General features: G+C 48.8%; 1 protein-coding gene across 2 annotated transcripts; it reads right to left on the bottom strand.

The window, feature by feature from the left end:
• Positions 1–3,814: 3,814 nt before the first annotated feature.
• Positions 3,815–8,227, bottom strand: LOC119329720 (probable galactinol--sucrose galactosyltransferase 1). Of its 2 annotated transcripts, XM_037602796.1 has the most exons (13): positions 7,931–8,226; positions 7,016–7,251; positions 6,827–6,917; positions 6,650–6,698; positions 6,472–6,563; positions 6,267–6,374; positions 6,046–6,180; positions 5,545–5,955; positions 5,317–5,458; positions 5,151–5,218; positions 4,877–5,011; positions 4,568–4,785; positions 3,815–4,470 (listed from the first exon to the last, which is right to left on the bottom strand). In XM_037602796.1, the coding sequence occupies exons 1-13, from the start codon at positions 8,122–8,124 to the stop codon at positions 4,100–4,102; spliced, it is 2,250 nt and encodes a 749-aa protein (XP_037458693.1). In that variant the 5' UTR covers positions 8,125–8,226; the 3' UTR covers positions 3,815–4,099. The 2 variants fall into 2 exon arrangements, with proteins under 2 accessions (XP_037458693.1, XP_037458692.1); XM_037602795.1 differs by having other exon boundaries at positions 5,545–6,180; positions 7,931–8,227.
• Between the last annotated feature and the right edge of the window lie 6,006 nt (positions 8,228–14,233).

The following is a 14,233-nucleotide window of genomic DNA, read 5'->3' as shown; positions in this document are numbered from 1 at the left end:
TCGACCTCCATGGCGCAATCTTGACGACATCGACCGTGGCGGCGTCTCGGCACGGCCCGTGTCATCGTCCTCCACGGCACCGTCGCAACAAAGCGATCGCGAGTGATGATGGCGATCTCCATGGCGTTCACCTCCATGGCACTGATTTGGCGGCGTCGGCGGTGGGCGGTGTCTCGGCGAACTCTCTGTCGACCACACCGTCCTGACAAGGTGGACGTGAGTGGTGATGGTTACTTGTGTGCCGTTGGCCTCCACAGAGCTGGCTTGGTGAAGAATCCAGTGGGGAGCACCACGACTGGCTAACCGGCGTCCTCGTCGAGCGGTGATGAGTGGGGGCGGCCACCGTGGCGCGGGCTTGGTGAAGATGAACTCCAGCGACGCGTCGTCCTCATCGAGCGGTGATGAGTGGGGGCGGCCACCGTGGCGTCGAACTCCGTGACACCGACCTCGGTGGCGTCAGCGTCCATAGCGCGGGCTTGGTGAAGATGAGCTCCGGCGACTCGTCGTCCTCATCGAGTGGTGATGAGTGGGGGTGGCCACCGTGGCGTCGACCTCCGTGACACCGACCTCGGTGGCGTCAGCGTCCATATCGCGGGCTTGGTGAAGATGAGCTCCGGCGACACGTCGTCCTCATCGAGCGGCGATGAGTGGGGGTGGCCACTGTGGCATCGACCTCCGGGGCATCGACCTGGTGACCTCGACGGTGGGCGGCGTCGTGGCGTGCTCTGTGTCGTCGTCTTGGCCGAACCGTCGTGACGAGGTGGATAGCAGGTGGTGATGACGACCTCCTCGTCGTTCTTTGTGGTGCTGGCTTGGTGAAGACCATCCCCGGCAACGTTGACTTCGTCGACCTCATCTTCCAGTCCGGCGGCTCCATCTCTGGCGGCGGTCCGATCATGCGAACTTCGCGTTCGGCAACGCTCCCGGCTTGTGTGCGTGCATGCTGTATGCGTGGAAGAAGGAGAGAAGTGAGAAGGGTGGGTTAGATCAAAGTTTTACCCTCGGGGAAGGTGAGCTTCACGTCCATGTCACAGACGCCGAGCTCCCTGTACGCCGGCCTCCTCTCTCCGTGTACGCCGGCTCGGGTGCCTGCGTCCTTTCTCCTGCCGGGTAGATGCGAGCCAGTGCGTGAGGGAGTTCCTCTGCAGGCTTGCGTGATGAATGAATGGAGTGCTGCGTGGTGGATGGATGGGTGCTTGAGGTGTTGTGCGATGGATGGGTGCTGAAGGTGTTATGCGATGGATGTGTGCGTACGTCAGTTGCCTTCATAATGGGTGTGTACGTGAGCCCCCTCTGCGGAGCTAGGTGTGTGTATTTATAGGCAGGAGATGGGCGACCCGGCGGATGGAGACGGGCCAAACGTCCCGATTTTCTTGGACTAGATATGGATGCAATCTCCCCCCGAATCTTATCATCTCGCTGATGTTTATCTTTCTTCTTCTTGACGCGTACGCCTGCACACAGAAAATGAAAACCGTCTCATGCGTACCTAGCTAGATGACTGACGGTGGGCCTGGTTCCTTCGATCGTCACCTTCATGCTTATCTCCGGTGTTTGCTAGTTGAAATAATCACAGGTATTCAAGTACGTATACGCGCGCTTGCCGGCCGGTATATACGGCACTTAAAGAAATACGCATACTGTATGTAATCTTGTGGGTGCGCCGTAGATATGGACTCAGCCTTCTGATTGTAACCTGCATGTGTGTATAAGTCTATGCCACGGAGCATCAAGTGCAAGTATACATTGGTTAGTACGTGAGCAAACTCAAAATGCATGCATGCACGTACCATTGCATCGAGGATTGCCTAATGCGTGTGTGTACGTATACACTCAATATAAAACATAGATGTGCATAACTTGCAATTAAAAGAAGAAAAAATATATTTATACTTATATCTTCTGAAAATAGTAATCACAAAAATACGTCGAACACTGGTGAAGATGTTGATGGAGATTGACCCCCTCCCGATGAGAGAATCGATGGTGGTGACGATGATGATGATTTTCCCTTCCCGGAGGGAAGTTTTCCCGGCAGAACAGCTCCGCCGGAGCCCTAGATTGGTTCCGCCAAGGTTCCGCCTCGTGGCGGCGGAGTTTCGTCCCGTGAGCTAGCTTATGAATTTTTCCTCGACGAAAGACTTCATATATCCAAAGATGGGCATCAGAGGGCTGCCAGGGGGCCCATGAGGTAGGGGGACGCGCCCAGGGGGGTAGGGCGCGCCCCCACCCTCGTGGATGGTTGGTGGCCCCCCTCTGGTACTTCTTTCGCCCAATATTTTTATATATTCTGAAACGTGCTCCCGTGAAGTTTTAGGATTTTTGGAGTTGTGCAGAATAGGTCTATAATATTTGCTCCTTTTCCAGCCCAGAATTTTAGCTGTCGGCATTCCCCCTCTTCATGTAAACCTTATAAAATAAGAGAGAATAGGCATAAGTATTGTGACATAATGTGTAATAACAACCCATAATGCAATAAATATCGATATAAAAGCATGATGCAAAATGGACGTATCACTGCTTGATTGTATTCAATGAGTATAGGGGTTACAAGAGTTGATCTACCTCGAGATCGTAATGGCTAAACCCTAGTTGTCTAGCCTATGAGAATTCTGGTGATCTCTACGGACTAACCCCTCCGGTTTATATACACACCGGAGAGGCCTAGGGTTATACAGAATCGGTTTGTAAGGGAAGGAAATAACATATCTGGACACCAAACTTGCCTTCCACGCATGTAGGAGTCCTACCCGGACACGGGGGAAAGTCTTCTACTTTTATCTTCACGGTCCATCAGTCCGGCCCATATCAAATAGTCCGGCCCCCCGAGACCCCCCTAATCCAGGACTCCCTCAGTGGGAACCTGTCAATACCTTGTCACACATTCTGAAGACGGCACACCAAATTTGACCACAGTCCATAAGCGGCTGAGTTCAAGGACTTCTTGAGGGGCTAGTGACGGTGCCATGAACCCAGGGTACCTAGCGCCACTGGAAGTCTCCCACCAGACCGGTTTGTAGCCCACCATGCATCCCTTGGTCTGGGACGACATCTCCACCTATAGGCCTCCAAGACGAAGGAATCGGCATGCCATCCAAGGCAAGCCAATCCGAAGATCGCGGAGGACTCTTCAAACCACCTTAGCCGACTTTAGATTTCTATGTAACCATAGGCCTCGGTACCCTTTATAAGTCGAGGGCGGGTTAGTCGACATGCACCTTACAATCTCATCATCACCTCTCGATACACTATTGATCACCATTGTACTTTGTACATCCCCATCAGTCTGCGTTTGTACTTTGTTAGAAAAAAACATACGTAGTAGGAGCCAACCTTGATAGGTCCAGGTACTCTCCGCCCTAGCTATCCAACCATTGCTCTCTAGTTCCATGTTTCACTTTCTATCCACCACCCCCTCGTCCAACATCGATTTTTTGGTAACTAAACAAAAAGGAATAAATTCTCTATTTGTAGACAAATAATATCAATCAGTCTCTTATCTTTGAAAACCTAATAAAGCAGATCAATTACAGGCACATACCTATTTTACCAGTTTAATACTCCATGCATCTCAAAATATGTGTCTAACTTTGTATTGAAGTTGCGAAACGCTTCCCTGGCGATCGACACGAGACATAAAAAATTGAGACACTTGTTGAGACGGAGGAGTAAATGATAAAAAAATGATGCTTTATATAACCAAAACATTATTGTATTTATCTATTTATTTTGCATCAAGATTTGTCCAATATAACCATCTTATTGTGTTAATAAATATATTTTTCCGCATGGCAACGCACGGGCACATACGTAGTAAGAGAAAAAGGAAAAACTTTCTGCACTAAAATGGTTGGTGTTCAGAAATCACAATACAATTTTTAGCTTCCATCAGGGAATACAGGTCAAGCACATGTACTCTTCAGCGCAAATAATAAATCACAGGCAACACAAACTAGCGGCAACGTGACGTCTGCAAGAACAAAGACATCGCAGCTTCCCCAGGCGCGGCTTCGGCGCCCTTTCAGAAACCTTCATTCGATCTGTGCAACGAGAAACACCCTCGTCTGAACTTACTGTCACCCAAGCAGACGATCTCGTCTCAGTACTCTATCGAGACCGTCCACGAGTAGAGCTCCCGCTCCGGCACGCCGACCTCGAACGTGGCCAGGCCGGAGCCGTCGTTGTAGGAGAAACCAACCGCCTCCGAATCCACAGCCACGCGCTTCGGCCTCGCCGAGGAGTAGGCTCCAATCGTGCCCGCGCCCCGCACCTTCACCTCCACGCCGGCGTCGCCGCCGTGCCTCACCTCCGTCACCGCCCCGCCGGAGTTGAACATCCCGATCAGGCCGATGGGCGCGAAGGAGGCGCCGTTCGGCAGCCGCTTCAGCGGCACCACGGTGAACACCTCGTACTCGCGCGGCTTCAGCGTGACCGGCAGCGCCGCGTCCTTCGGCAGGACGGTCACCTCCCCTGAAGAGAAAGGAGAAGAAAAAGGCAGGACTCACATCGCTCGTCAGTTAGTCCAAGATCACAACGACGCGCTGGTTCTGGTTGAAGGATGCTTTACCTGCGACGTGCGAGTACACGACCACGTCGCCGTTCCAGCCATCGCCGGCGACCTCCAGAAGGCGGCTGACGTCCCGTCCCCGGACGGCCCCGGTGATGGTCCCGGGCTGCACGTCGTGGATGACGTTCTTCTTCCCTTCTCGGCACCAGCCGGCGCCTTGGCAGTTGAAGGCGCCGATCACGCCGGAGTGCGCGTTCAGGTTCCAGATCTTGAGAATGCTGCAGTCCACACCAAACGGTTCAGAGAAATTCAGAACCGTGTCAGGGTCGTCAACTAGTAGAAACGAAGTTGGTTGCTGCAAGTTCTAACCTTTTGCCGTCCCTTGCGGGATCAGAGAAGAGGCAGTCCCCGGTCGGTCTCCCGGGGAGTTTGGCTCGCAGGATCGATCCATCAGGAAGCACAAGCTTCCTCAGCAGATCGAAGTCATGGTTTCCGGGTTTGTCACTGCCATGATCACACGCACAGTTAGCATCAAAGATATCTTTCAGTTTCAGCACATGAAAATGAAAAATTTGATAATTGTCTAAAGATATACACGTATGGAAAAGCTGAAAGTTCTCTACTGCTCTGTAATGTTCGTTACCTCACGTATATAGCGCAACCGCCGACTGCCCGCGCCGCAGCGTGATATTCCGCCATTGGGTGAACGCTCTGTCAGCACGACAATGAAAAGAAGCTTACAAGTTCAGGCACTACATGATCAAGAGTAGTAAGCAAGAGAGCAGAACAGAGCAGTGATTCTCACTCACATGGAACATGTCCCAGTCCGGCTGCATGAACTCTCCAAGAAAAACAGTATTGTACGCGACAGAAGCGATGTGTATGGTATGTGAAGCTGGGTCTCTAGGCCAGAAATCATCAGAGGCTCTCACAACCGCGTTTCTTTTTGAACTGTGGCAAAGATCAACCGTATATTTTCAGGCAATTGCACCAAGCTTGAGTGAGTATATGTAGTTTCAATAGCAAAAAAAGCGTACCTGTATAAGTTATCAGTGTTGTGGCTCATGCAACATATTATACCGTTATCGTGGAAATTCCGTGCGATGGAAGCTTCTAGAGCCTGCTGGTACTTCCTAGACAGACGCACTCTCCCACCATGGCCACCGCCTAGCGCCTCGAGAATGTTCTGCACGTCTACTTTCACGCCGTCGACCCCGGCAGATGCAAGATATGAATGGAGCTCATTGTAGAAGCTGAATGCTTTGTCAGGGTCCACAAGGCCAAGGCCGTTATCTGCTATGCTGTTGAAGGCCTCGCAGGGTTCGTTCTTCTGGACTCCTGGTGATGGCACAGGGTATTGCATCTTTGATTGGTAATGCTCCATCCCGTCGGCACCGGGCCTTACGCCACCCCAATACCCGGTAATCGCATGCCATACATAAACGTACCTGAATTTTGGCATGAGAAGTATTAAAGATGAGAACTGACACAAATTTATCATGCTGTACGAGGCAACAAACAAACAAGTGTCATCATACTTTAGCTCATGTTTCCCCTTAATTTCACTGACAATATGCGCGAGGCCATTTGCTGGATCTTCTTCCCTGTGACCCTTCCTCCCATTTTTCTGAAATTTGTGGTTCTCCTTGATATCATATAATCTGTTTGCGAAGCTATAGATACAGGACAAACAAATATCAGTGATCGCGACTGCAAGACAGGTAAAGATTGAGAAAAAAAATTCTTCTTGGCTGCTTACTTGGCTGCATTATCAGATACGAATGCACTTCCAGCAGGGTCCATACTGACCGATTGCCACCCATCATCGATTATGACAAACTTTGGAGCTGTTCCACCTTTTTCAAAACTGGGGAAAAAAATACAAAAATACATTATGGAATTTCAGTATGATTCTCATATGGTAAGCATAGTATCGGCGGAAATATACGAGATCGGAAAGACACCTCCTTAGTCCTTCCTTCACTCCTTCAGCGGTAACATCAGTGTAAAATGCATCCCATGTGCACCAGCCAAACCAGTTTAGCATGTCTGGCATCTGCAGCAAGGTGAGAGTTTTAGAGGCACTGAAATAGCAAGGATGCAAAAATGCATACGATACTGTGTACTACTACAGGAAGGTACCTTCTTTTTTTCCCTGTGAGAGAATGTCTGCAGGTGCCTCTCAACTGCTCTGCAAAAGGACAACTCATGTGATGTCAGTGAGAAAGCAGTGCATTCATGGAAAGCAGTTGGTGTATTTGATCAAGAGAAGTGTAGGGTACTAAAATAGAAGATTAATTACAGAAAATATTGGCATACTTGACAGCATTTGTGATGACCTCAAACGGATCTGATCCCGCACCGACGAAAACTAGATGGGTGCCTTCAAATGATTCTACGGCTGGATCACCTGCAAAAAAGAAAAAGAAAAACAAGAGTACTATTATACATCATGAAACAACTGTGCTCAAGTCAATGGAGAAAAGTTTCCATGATTGTCTGAATTACCACTCTCCAAGCAAATTTCCAGCTCATTATTTTCGTTCCCCTGGAGTACAGCTCGGAATGAGCCCTCCAGGATCGGGAGGAAGACGGTGTACACCGCGGATTGCTCGTCTCCGGCGCCGTCGGCGGCCTCGACGATCAGGAACTGCGTCTCGGCGGGGATGTCGCGGCCCGACGAGCCCATCCTCTGTGTCATCCACCACATCTTGAACCTGAACGTGCACATGAATCGCAGGTCCCTGAAACACCAGCATGCCACATATTCTTTCAGTTCAGCCAATTCTGTAATCTTTAGTATGAGTTAACTATAGTAACATAAATACCAAGAATTCATTTTTGCCACCCAAGGGTCCTTGGTTGTTTACTTTCTATTTCAGGGGAAAATAACTGTAATGGTAGGACCCAAAACGTTCTTGCTGAGTTGAGGATTTCCTTTCATCAACATCAACAACAAAAAAACAGTTCCCAACTACTCTTCTTGAACAGTAATTTTGAATTGAAGTGAAACACATCTTTTTTCACATATATTCCTCCGTCACAAAATAAGTGTCTCAAGCTTAGTACAACTTTGTACCAGAGTTAGTACAAAGTTGAGATAGAGATTTTTCTTTCTGTTTTTTAAAAAAAGTGTGGAAACTTTTACCGAACATCTGAAAGTTTTACCTTTCAGGAGTTACTCCTGTTTACAAAAAGTCAAGAGAAGACAAGATTGCAAACTGCAGTACTACTGCATAGTGGTTCATTGCACTCCAACAGAATCATTTTGTCTGAATCTAGATCCTTGCACATGGCAGACATCAGATAAGACACGCTTCTAATCGTTAAACAAATGACAGAACACCGCTCGGACAAGACAAAACAGCTGAAGGGAGCTGAGGAATCGCATGAGCAACGGAGAACGCCAACAGCGCAGCTCACCTGAGCTTGCCGACGGGGAAGACGCTGCGGCTGGCGGCGGGGGCCGACCGGACGCCGAGGAACGCGCCGTTGAGCATGCCGCCCCCGGCGGCCGGCGTGACGAGCACATTGTCGCGCACCTCCGTCAGGACCGTGGCCCCCAGCGCCGCCAGGCTGCCGTCTTCCTGGACCGCGATCCCGGCTCCCACCGTCATCTTCCTCCCCCGCACCGCGACCCTCCAATCAAAGCACGTAAGTAGATTTACGACGGCGGGGATCTGCGGGTGTGGTGGCGCGGCGCGCGGTTGTGGTGTTGAGACAGCCGAGTGCGCTCTCCTGGTTTTATAGCCGTCGGGGTGGGGATCTTTTTCGGTTCGACCCCGGGGGAGTAGAGATGATCATCATTTTTATTTATTTTTGCAAGTAGCGACGATTTTGTTTTTGTTTTTGCGAGGGGTAAGTAGAGATGATCTGCAATTGAAAGGTCTGCGCTGCCTCGTGCCTTTTTTTTAAAACGCTATAGACATAGATGCTTACATACATGCACATACATTCATTCTTTAAACGCACACGTGCACTCTCTATCCACATGAGCATTCTTTTTTTTTTTTGATAAAGGGTGGATTTTATTGACTCATAATGAAGCATCAAGTGAATACAAACATGATGAGTACACACCCGGCCTCTGCATAATTTGGATGCACACAGCCAACACCAACGCACACACACAAAAATCCGCCGACCATAGCAAAGTCATATAAGACCAAAACTATGTCTAAGCGGAGAAAGGTAAAAAAAAAACCTCCAAAGCAAGGATAAACTACAATTGTGACCATATCCGCACCAACCATGTCATGACCCCACGAAGACAACGAGGTTCTTCAACAGCAACGCCTTCATGAAGGGAGCGGCGCTCAAGCGTCGTCGTCACTGGATCCAACCACAAAAGGTCAGACGCTAGGTTTTCACCCTGAATAACCATACGAGCATAACCGAACAATGCCTTCAACAAGGTAACGATGCAAAAACATCGCCATTGCCAGGTATAACTAACTCGGGTTATACCTAGGTTTTCACCCCGGAACTCGTCGAAGTCAGTATCATGTAGTCGCCATCATTTTTCCGCGATTCCAGCAGCTACATGCGTTGGAGTAGAAACCAAGCGCCGCTGCCGCACAACCACCCTCTGCGTCAAGCCGTCATATGTAGATTGCATCTCATTGCCGAAAGCAGCCATCAGATCTGAAGACTTCGATGGTCACCAGAATCCGCAGTGAGACAGTCGTCTCATGTTGTAGCCCGCCTGACTGCACCTCCGAAGGCCCTGGGCCCAACCATCCGCCGCCGTTGTTGGAAGGGGACTGCAGCCACCTGTCGGAGCTGCTAATCCTTGCCGAGCAGGGCCACCTAGCTGGTTGTAGATACTGCCACATCCCGAGCTTGGCAAGGCCGTCCGCCGGGGTAGGATCCCATGGCCTTTCTGGCCATGGATCCGGTCCTAGGAGGCCACCACTCCATCGTTGGAAAGATGTGCCACAGCCAGGACGCAGCCGGCAAGCCCGGAGCATGAGGTCAGTTCACGGGGAACACACGACGCCGAAGCCGCATATTCTCGCCTCACACAACCACGATCCATGCCAGGAGGTGCGCGAGTGCGCCCAGGAGGAGCAGAAGCGCCCCGCCGCCACCATCCTTAGGTCCGGCATGTCTTCGCCGGCGAACCCTCCGGCGGCGGCGCGGTAGGGAGACAAAGGGGAAGGCGCTGCGGGCGGCTAGGGTTTCCCCCCGTGTCGCCAAGCATGGGCGACGCGGGGGACCGGTAATTTCCACATGAGCATTCTATCGTTTATTCTTTTTCTCGAAGGTAAGAGGGTTCGAATGCAGATTCAAACTCACCATGTAAGGGGGAAGCGGAATTGATTACCTTATCAGGCGAAAGACGTGAAATTTCGAATGCAAAATCAAACTCTCCTTGGTAGTGGAGGTGGAATTTTTTTTAATTTTTTAGAATAGGAGGATGACTCCCGGCCTCTGCATCTAGGAGATGCATGCGGCCATTTTATTGAACAATAATATGCCTAAATTCGTCATCTTGGCAACATCTGCCGTTACTTCTATCCTTTCGTGATTGGAAGGTGGAAATGGCTAAAATTTCGTGATTGGAAGAAAATATGGCCAGAAATTTCGTGATTATAGATGCCCTGTTCCCCAACTTTTCCAATATAAGGCATGTTGTTCCGTGCACACGCTTGCATCATGATATGGTGGATCGGATGAATGAACTCGGGATCAGTGTGATAGGCAGCGTGCGGCACACGAGCACAACTGACAAGGGCCCCGGCCGGTGCAACGCATCGCATCGCATCACGTCCTGAGTCGAGGCCGGACCACCCCCGCCCACGCATATGAATATGGAAGCTGGCTACAGTGGGCAGTACGAGCATCACTTTTTTCGGGGCCGAAATATGCGAGCGCTTGAGTAGTGTGCATATATACCTCTCGCTGTGCTTATCATGTGTTTTTTTTTCGTATAAAAAATGGAGTAAAAACAGGGCATCGCCCCGGCCCGGTTCCATTGATCACGACTGTGCTTATCATATTTCTGGGGATTCCCATGACCGTGAATCGGCGCTCCACGTGAGATCCGACTCACGACGCTGACTCGTCGGATATTTCAACATTTTTTTAGGGACGCTTGAACATTATTAACGGGGTACGTTTCCTACGTTTTTCAATGTTTGAGGTAGGTACGTTTCCTACGTTTTTTAATTTCTGATGATGAAGTGGGTACGTTTCTACGTTTGGAAAAAGATAATCTCTCGTTTTGATTCCGGACGCTGCGCCGGCCGTCCGTGGTGCTCGGGCCCAGGAGACCGTGGGTGAGTGGGTACCTATTCCCGTGACCGGTGAGCATGAAGGAATGTGATGCGCGCGCCGCATCTGCGCCGTGCTGCTCTGTTGCCTGCTTTGGGATTGGTGGCCCGAACCCGCCAACCGCAGACGCAGAGGTTTGTTGCTTCCCAAAGCACACCAGCCAGGAGAACGGCGGCTACGTGCTCTGTCCGGTCTTTTTTAGTTCGCATATAAGATTTGTCTGAAGTCAAACCTCGTAAACTTTGATTGAATTTATAGAGAAAAATACCAATATTCAGACTATGAAAATCAACAACACTAGATGCGTCATGACTTTGGTTTTCATATTGCATAAATTTAGTATTGTGGACATTAATATTTTTTTCATATAAATATGATCAAATTTTATGAAGCTTGACTTCAGACAATTCTTATACGCGGAGTAAAAAGGGGCGAAGAGAGTATTGTCCTAAACAAACATAAACGCGTGATCTATGAGTGTAATTTTCAGAACAGAAGCAAGAAAATATCTACTCTTTTCCATTCGATTGATAAACAGCGTCGATCTTTTTTGAGAAACACACTACTATGTTGACAATCACAACACGTGCACACGCTCTATCCAGAAACACCTTCGAGAGGCTGGGCTGGTGGATCTTGAAACTAGCAAAGCTTCCATAGACCAGAGATTAGGGCATCTCCAACAACGTCCCTTAAATGGTCCGCAAACATCTGAACTGAACTGTTCGAACATTTGTTTCATCCAATACGGTGCAACAAATGTCCACGGACGCGTCTGCGCGTCTGAATTTCCGGAAACCGGCCACAAACTTGGCGATGTTTGCGGGAGTCCGGATGTCCGTCGTGTAGGACTTCGACACTCATGGTCCACTAAAACCCCCTCTCTCTCGGACCACTTTTCTCCCACTTCGTTTCTTCCCCCCTTACTCTATATCTGCACACTCCTAACCCGGCATCGTCTTTTCCCAAAAAAATGGTGTTGTCACTGTATCACTTCGGGCACCACACATGCCTTGTCGAACGTCTTTCGACCTCCCATGCGCCTGCCCGCCTTCGACTATTCTTCGTCCACCCTGGATTCATCCGCAGCCAGGTATCCTCCACCCCTTGCCGATGACATCCATGTCGGACACCCATGCCCGGCAAGCGTTCGACCAAATGTCGTTGAACTTTGTTTTTTTTGCGTTCTCGTTTGTTTCTTTGGAGCAAGCACAATGGTGGTGGTACTTCGGTGATGGAGGGTGAGTTACTGTGTGATACGTGGTTAGCAAGAAGTGCAGACTATTGTGCATGAAGCAAGGGGGCGCAATGATTTGGCGAAATGTGCATTCTTGCTTTCATGAGCACAAGCACTTCGCACCTTACAACTTGCATGTGATTCATGATCGCAATGTGAAGTCACTAGCCCGCCGGTGGCACATCATCTCAAACTCTGTCATGAAGTATTGCGGCGTGATTGCACAAGTGGAGATAAGGTGGACACCAGGCGCATCAATGATGGGGATTGTAAGTTTTTCTTTTTATTGCTCTACATATTGATCAATACATTGATTCACTCAATGTTACAACTTGATAATCATCGTGTTGTATATCCCAAATGCACTGTCGCGATGTACCACAAAATGAAGGGTTGATCATTCACTCCCGTACATTGTTGAATGAAGCTTAAGGGCCACAATGTCTGGATGACCAACGTTCTCGGATACTGATGCAATGTTGGACTCAAGTAACACTGAATTTGTATCGATGAACTTGAAAAACGTGTTGAACATCCGAATGTAATATTTATAATTGAACTACTGTTGCGCTAGGATATTTACATGTTATTTATGAATGAATTGTGCTATTGCTATTTCCTACAATTATTTTGAGTGCTTCGGACATAAGAAAAAAACAGAGACAAACATTTCATAGACAGGGTTGGATGGTCGGCCCCGTATTCATGTCCAGGCACATGAGTGTAATTTAGAGGACGGTGTTGGAGATGCCATTAGATCATCTCCAGGAGATCTCGTAAGCCAGGCGATCTGGCAAAATAAACTCCAGTTTACTGGATAGCGGCGATTTTTTCACCCCGAATAGATCCAGTATATTCGACCATCCGGATTTTTTTGCGAGGTCCTGCATATTCCGGGTCGTTTCCGTAATACATATGGGAATGGGGGCAATTTTTACAGGGACCTAAAAAATAAAAAATGATTGACGGGAGGAAACTTTCAGCTCCCGGCACGGTCTTCCATGAGCGCGACATCGCCGGAATGCCTCAACACGGGCAACCACCGGACCCTAGCTACGGCCCCGCGAGTTGCCCCGCTGCTCGAGCCACGAGCTGCGGCCGCGTGAGTGAGCTAGCTGATGCTGCTCGCCGCCGCTAGCTAGTGAGTTAGTTGTTGTTGCTACTGCCTGCGCTAGCTAGCTACCGATGTGAAGGAAATATGCCCTAGAGGCAATAATAAAGTTGTTATTTATATTTTCTTATATCATGATAAATGTTTATTATTCATGCTAGAATTGTATTAACTGGAAACTTAGTACATGTGTGAATACATAGACAAACAGAGTGTCCCTAGTATGCCTCTACTTGACTAGCTCGTTAATCAAAGATGGTTAAGTTTCGTAACCATAGACATGTGTTGTCATTTGATGAACGGAATCGCATCATTAGAGAATGATGTGATGGACAAGACCCATCTGCTAGCTTAGCATAATAATCGTTTAGTTTTATTGCTATTGCTTTCTTCATGACTTATACATGTTCCTCTGACTATGAGATTATGCAACTCCCGAATACTGAAGGAACACCTTGTGTGCTATCAAACGTCACAACATAACTGGGTGATTATAAAGATGATCTACAGGTGTCTCCGATGGTGTTTGTTGAGTTGGCATAGATCGAGATTAGGATTAGTCACTCCGTGTATCGGAGATGTATCTCTGTGCCCTCTCGGTAATGCACATCACTATGAGCCTTGCAAGCAATGTGACTAATGAGTTAGTTACGGGATGATGCATTATGGAACGAGTAAAGAGACTTTCCGGTGACGAGATTGAACTAGGTATGAAGATACCGACGATCGAATCTCGGGCAAGTATCATACCGATGACAAAGGGAACAACATATGTTGTTATGCTGTTTGCTCGATAAAGATCTTCGTAGAATATGTAGGAGCCAATATGAGCATCCAGGTTCCGCTATTGGTTATTGACCGGAGATATGTCTCGGGCATGTCTACATAGTTCTCGAACCCGTAGGATCACACGTTTAACGTTTGATGACGGTTTGTATTATGAGTTATGTGATTTGATGGCCGAAGTTTGTTCGGAGTCGCGGATGAGATCATAGACATGACGAGGAGTCTCGAAATGGTCGAGAGGTACATATCGATATATTGGAAGGTTATATTCATACACCGGAATGGTTCCGAAGTGTTTCGGGTATTTTCCGGAGTA

The sequence above is a fragment of the Triticum dicoccoides genome, chromosome 7A, assembly GCF_002162155.2.
Source record: "Triticum dicoccoides isolate Atlit2015 ecotype Zavitan chromosome 7A, WEW_v2.0, whole genome shotgun sequence".
NCBI lineage: Eukaryota > Viridiplantae > Streptophyta > Magnoliopsida > Poales > Poaceae > Triticum > Triticum dicoccoides.
This window is presented reverse-complemented; position numbering and strand designations above follow the sequence as displayed.